This window comes from Notamacropus eugenii, chromosome 3 (assembly GCF_028372415.1).
Source record: "Notamacropus eugenii isolate mMacEug1 chromosome 3, mMacEug1.pri_v2, whole genome shotgun sequence".
In the NCBI taxonomy this organism is placed as follows: Eukaryota; Metazoa; Chordata; class Mammalia; order Diprotodontia; family Macropodidae; genus Notamacropus; species Notamacropus eugenii.
The window spans coordinates 18,169,042-18,175,041 of record NC_092874.1 but is presented as its reverse complement, the minus strand read 5'-3'; the positions used below and the strand labels follow the sequence as shown (position 1 = coordinate 18,175,041).

Here is a 6,000-nt window from a genome sequence, read left to right as displayed (position 1 = left end):
TTCAAAATCACTCCAATCAGATTCAAACTAGACTCCAAATGCAGTTCCCCTTTCCATCCCTCTCTCTATCCTCTGCCTGTCCTCCCTCTCCCTCTATTTCCTTCATTCTTTACATCATTTCTTTCTTCCCTTTCTCTCTCTGCCCCTTACTGCCCCCTTGCCACCGCCACTCCCAGTTTATGGTGCGTAAACTCAGTAGAAAGTTATTTTACGTATTGGGATTTAAAGAAATTTTTTGTTGTACACATTTTTTATCCGAGCACGTGGAATGAGCAGATGTGCTTACACGTTTTACAAAGAAGGGAAAACCCCTTTTCACTACTTGGAATTGGATCCAGTTGGCATATGAAGATTAGACCTCTCCATTTCTGCTTCATTTCATTGAATTTCATTCTCTTCTTGGGAGAGATACTGCTGGTAAACTTTTGGTTGTTTTATTAGTTGCTTTAGCGTCTTTCCAGGCTTACTGTGGTGTCACATTTGTTGGGATAAAAGGTGTTTTAATTTTTAGAATATAGATCTCTATGTGATTTAATTTGGTTGAAGGATGTGCTGTTTTGGAAAGGGAGGTTCTGGTCAGATCAGAAGAGGTACCGAGGTTGTTTATTGCAGCCATAAATCTCGCTTTAAAATGTCAAAATGTCGGTGTCTGAGATAACACTTGGTGGTCTTGGCCGAGTTTTTGTTTATGATAGCAAACCACCAAGACAAGTTACAGGCCTTAGGAGATCCCAAAGAAGCCCATCTCCACCAAGTAACAGAGCCACGTGAATAACAGACTTCAGCTCGCCGGTTTAGGCCAACGAGACACAAAACAGCTCTGCTTTCTTTTTAACCTCTAAAAATAGCAACGTCGTAGAAAGCTCTGCAGTTAAACAACACGAATTTTGCGTTTTAATACCAGCAAATCATCGTAAACAGACAGAGAAAAAGCCTAAGAGGGCATGGTTGATGACAAGAGGAAAGAGCCAAGATCTCGTGGTGTATTTCTGGCGGGTGGACTCTGCGGTTCTGTTACCCTACTGTCTTTCGCTGTTAGAGGCCAACCCCGAGAACGCACGGACGGGCTTCTCGGGAGCTTGTTGGGGAAATCTGTAAATATTTGATTAGGCGTTATTTTATACATAGTACACATACATATGTGTACACATACATATACATACATACACATACACATATGTGTGTGATTAAATTCCCTTCGGTTTTATTTTAAATTGTCCGTGCGCCCGGTGCAAGCCTGTATTCGCGTCAATTTCTCTGTGCTTTTCCTGGCTCGCTACCCCAGGCTCGAAGCAGATACAAAATAGCTTCCAAACCCCTTTTTTGCAGAACTGGGAGATCCTGGACAGAAAGCCAAAAAGATTCCTTTCTTTAGCCTCTTTTCCTAAATTGGTTTAAAGATTAGTTGAAAATAATAGGCTTTATGTGGCTAAGCATTAAACGACTATCCATCAAATGGATATGTTTCAACATTCAGTAACTCGTGTGCGTAACTGATATAAAGGGGGGGAGAAATGACATTCCTTCTGAAGTGTCGCTGGGCTTTAGGCTATAACTTTCTCTGCCTACCTCGGAAACCCAGGCAGGGAGGAAGCTTTTCTTCGTAATGCCCTTTGAGAAACCCAATTAAGGCACCCCTTCCGGAAAATCCTGGCCTCGCCCTGTCTTTGTAGATACCCGGGTTGTTCTCCATTTCTGCGTGAATTGAATGGCCTGCCTGGATGGTCAGGCAGGCAGGTGAGGAGAGGAGGAGTTGAAGAAAGGAGAGGGGAGATGAAAGGAGAGAAGAGGAGGGGAGGGCATTGGGGAGGGCCGGAAAGTAAGGTGCATGCCTAATCCAGAGAAGGAAAGAGAAAGTAAACACGCACGCTCGGAGAAATTCAGCTTTACGGTTTACTTCCAAGATCAACACTGGGTGGAATTAATAAGTAATTTATTTATTAATAATGTGGTAATTAGTTGAACCGTCCGATTTCATTCACCCTGTGGCAGTCTTCAGCCTCTCCCCCACTCCGGTCCCCTGCTTGAGGCACCCGTCGATCCTCAGCCGGACCTGTGGATAGAGTTCTGCCCACCCGGCTTTCAGGAGGGACGGCCGTGATGTTCAGGGACGGGGGCTGGCCTCCGTTGGAGGGCTCCGCTGCCCAAGCCCGCACAGGCACAGTCATACGCAAGAGGGCCCAGTCCTCAGGGGGCAGGGGTCACCCTCCTCCTCTCTCAGCCTCGGGCTAAGCCCCCCCGCCCCCTTGTCATGACTGGGGAAGGACCATGATGACTCAGGCGACTGGGGTCAAGGTCCAGGTGAGACTCCTCAGGTGCTAGGGCCCAGGTGGGGAAGGGATGCCAGGACAGGGAGGGGGCGTGTAGGAGACACCCCTGTGTATGGAAGGGCCGTGAGGGACCTGAAGCGGGAGGGGGGTGGGGTGGGTGGTCACGCGCTCCTCTGGGGGCGAAGGGCTCGAGGACCTGGGCCGGGGTGGGAGGAGGGGCGAGGGGCTGGGGCCTGGACGGGAAAGGAAGGTTGGACCCTGAGGGGGGAACTTCTGTTTCTGGAGGGGCGTGGGGGGCGGGGCAGCCGCGGACTTTGGCTGGGGGACGGCCGCGGTGACCTTGGGGGCCACCGGGAGAGGATCGGATTTGGGGGGCGGGGGGCAGGACGAAGCGGAGCGCTCTGCCCCGGTCGAGGCCCCCCCACCGTCAGACCGAGGACGCCTCCGTTCCCCTCCCCCCGCCAAAGAACCGCGCGGGGCGAGGACCCCCGCTGACCGCCCTCCCCCCAGGCCTAAGACCCGGGACATCCATCATCCAACCCCGAGTTTCCTGATCCGGGGCCCGCGCGCGCCGCGCCTCCATTGGCCAGCAGCGGGTCACGTGTGCGGAGGGCCGGGAGGGGGCCGAAGGTGCGGAGGGGGAGGGGAGGGGGGAGGGGACGAGGCCCGAACTTTGTCCTCGGCAGCAGCGTAGGGGGAGGGGAAGAGGGAGGGTGCGGTAGAGGGGAGGAGAGGCATGGTGGGGGAGGGGGAGGAGAGGAAAGGGGAGGAGGAGGGGAGGCGAGGGAGGATGGGGAGCGAGGCAGGAGGGGGAGGGGGAGGGGCCTCGGCGAGCCCAGAAAAACGACAACGCGAGAAAAATTAGTATTTTTGCACTTCACAAATTAATGACCATGAGCTCGTTTTTGATAAACTCCAACTACCTCGAGCCCAAGTTCCCGCCCTGCGAGGAGTTCGGGGCGCCCGGCGGCCCGGACGGGGGAGGCTACCCCCCGCAGCCCCCGCCGCCCCCGCCGCCCCAGCACCTGCAGCCGCCCCCGGGGGCCGCTCGCTCGCCCCCGGGCTACTACCGCCCGCCGCGACCCGGGCCGGAGTCGGGGTACCCGGCGCCCCCCTCCACCCTCTACCCCGCCCCCCCCGCCGCCGGCGCCCGCTACCAGTGTGGCTACGGCCGCGCCAGCCCCGGCCGGCCCCGGCACGAGCAGCCCCCGCCCCCGCCGCCCCCAGCCCAGGGGCCTGCCCGGGGGCCTGGGGCCGGCCCGAGCCTGCTGGCCCCGCAGCCGCCGCCGGCGCTCCCCCGCCGCAGCGAGGCTGCCCCGGCCGCGGGCAGCCCCCCAGGGTGCCCCCTGCTCCTGGCCGACAAGAGCCTCAAGGGCGGCAAGGAGCCCGTGGTGTACCCCTGGATGAAAAAGATCCATGTCAGCACCGGTGAGCGAGGCCCGGGCCGCAGCGGGGGCGGGGGGCCGGGGTTCGGGGAGGGTCTGGGGCAGGATGGCAGCGGAGGGGGGGCACCGTGAGAGTGCGTGCCACCTAACCAAAAGGCCAGAAACCCTTTGTGCCCTGGGTCCCTTTAGCGGGAGATTTACGAGACGCCAAACTACTAGGGCAGTCATTATCACCCCTATAAATTGGCCAGCCCTGGCAGCGGCTCTGGGCCGTGTGTCCGAAGCTGTCCCTCAGCCCCAGTGCCCAGCACCACTTTTATGGCTCTCACTTGTTTTCCGTTGTCAATAGCCTGTGAAACATTTTCTCTGCCGTCTGTATTCTTACGTGAACTTGGTGTCAGGTTATTGTATAATGATCTTGTCCAATTGCTTCCCCCCCCTCCTCTTCTTCCTCTTCCTCCTGCCCTCCCTCCTCCGCCTTCAACTGGGCCCTGCACGCTCAGTGAACCCCAATTACAATGGAGGGGAACCCAAACGCTCCCGAACCGCCTACACCAGGCAGCAGGTCTTGGAGCTGGAGAAGGAGTTTCACTTTAACCGTTACCTGACCCGGAGGCGTCGCATCGAGATCGCTCACACGCTCTGCCTCTCCGAGCGCCAGGTCAAGATCTGGTTCCAAAACCGGAGGATGAAATGGAAGAAGGACCACAAACTGCCCAACACCAAGATGCGCTCGGCGGCCCCGGCCCCGGGCGGCCAGCCCTGCAAAGCACAGACTCAGGGCCCGCATCTGCCCCCGCGCCACCAGCCGGGTGCCTCCACGCTATAACCGGCCGCATACCCTGGCCAGTTGTGTCCGCATCCCTGTTTCTACCTTTCTTCTTCTGTTCCTCTTTCTCCCTCCCCCTCGGTCGGGACCAAAAATAAACACCAACACAGCACCCAACTGCGCGTTTGTAAATAATTCAGATGAGAGAGAGAAAGAGAGAAGACGCGACCTCTGCATGGCAGAGGACAGGTTGTCATCCGGATCTGGACCGCTAAATCGGGCACTGGCTGGCAAGCCTAGCGCTGGGATTGTTTATGGAAATGCTCGCAGAGCTGGAATGGGAAGTTGGGTACCTAAGAAGTACTCCTTTGTATGCAGTATTTTTTAAATGGTTAAAATAAACAGTCCTATCCAGTGGTGACTTGAGTTGTGCAGTTCTCGGGAAATGTCCATCTTCATCCAGTGCAAACAAAAGAACCGGGCCCCTCTTCCCCCTATCTTGTATCCCTTCACCCCCACCCCCCACCCCCACGCCAAATCAGCTTGCAAAAACTGCTACTGAACAGAAAGGAGGAGAGGACATTTGGAATGTCAAAAGGTTATTTAATTGGTCTCCAGGTGTATAGTCCCTGATGATATTTGTGACACATTAGTTTCTCTTTATCTCATTTATTTAAAATATTGTTAGAGGTTTATTGTTGTCTTACTCGCTGGCCCAGCTCTAACTGGCAAGAGGGGGCCCATTTAGATCCACGTGAGACTGTAAATTGTGGATTTTGGTGTAACTGTATATAGAGCCAAGTGCTGAGAGTAAATCCTGTAAAACAACAACAACAAACCATATTAAAAGCTTAAAACAACTGGTTCTCGTGTTTCATAAACTTTCTGGTGAGGAAGATTGGATCGTGATGAGCAACTAGTTTGAAAAAGAGTGTCTTGTGTCTAAGGTAATGGTAGTCGCCAAAATCGTTTGTGCTGTCTCCGACTTGAAGGAGAGATAGAAGGAAACTGACAGCAGAGAGGCAGAGACAGAAAGAGACATACTGACCCAGAGAGAAACAGAGACAGGAGGAGAGAGAGAGAGAGAGAGAGAAAGAGAGAGAGAGAGAGAGAAAGAGAGAGAGAGAGAGAGAGAGAGAGAGAGAGAGAGAGAGAGAGAGAGAGAGAGAGAGAGAGACTAAGCCTTTGCTCTCTGGCTGCTCTGAATGATTGTAAAGTTTAAAGGAAAAAGGGGGATGGTAGACCTTGTTTTAAACATGCCTGCTCTTTAGCATAGGTAGCTATAGGGCTAAGTTTAGAAAAGAGCTGTTTGCCCTTGTTGAACCACACACAACCAAAATGACACTTGAAAGTAAGTGGTCATTTTGATATTTATTGAGGTACAAAGCTTTTCTTAGGAGTCAGGATGGGGGAGGGAGGGAAGCTGGCTGTTGTAAAGGTTCTGTGAGCTAAATACTGATTTATGATTTTGGAGGGAGAAGGGGTGGCTGGAAAAAGAGTTAAATTCTCCAGTATGTGTACCTCAAAAGTTTTTGCCCAGAAGGATGTGCAGATGATGTCACAAAGAGGTTGCTAT

General features: G+C 53.9%; 1 protein-coding gene across 1 annotated transcript; it reads left to right on the top strand.

Moving 5' to 3' along the window:
• Nucleotides 1-3,081: 3,081 nt before the first annotated feature.
• On the top strand, nt 3,082-5,284 carry HOXA4 (homeobox A4). Its single transcript, XM_072650998.1, has 2 exons — nt 3,082-3,698; nt 4,159-5,284. The coding sequence occupies exons 1-2, from the start codon at nt 3,158-3,160 to the stop codon at nt 4,482-4,484; spliced, it is 867 nt and encodes a 288-aa protein (XP_072507099.1). The 5' UTR covers nt 3,082-3,157; the 3' UTR covers nt 4,485-5,284.
• The last annotated feature ends 716 nt before the right edge of the window (nt 5,285-6,000 follow it).

Excerpts from the sequence above, each read along its gene's own strand:
- HOXA4 (XM_072650998.1), top strand. The coding sequence starts at position 3,158 with ATGACCATGAGCTCGTTTTTGATAAACTCCAACTACCTCGAGCCCAAG. Across the intron at positions 3,699-4,158 it reads AAAGATCCATGTCAGCACCG|TGAACCCCAATTACAATGGA; the intron begins GTGAGCGAGGCC and ends CTGCACGCTCAG.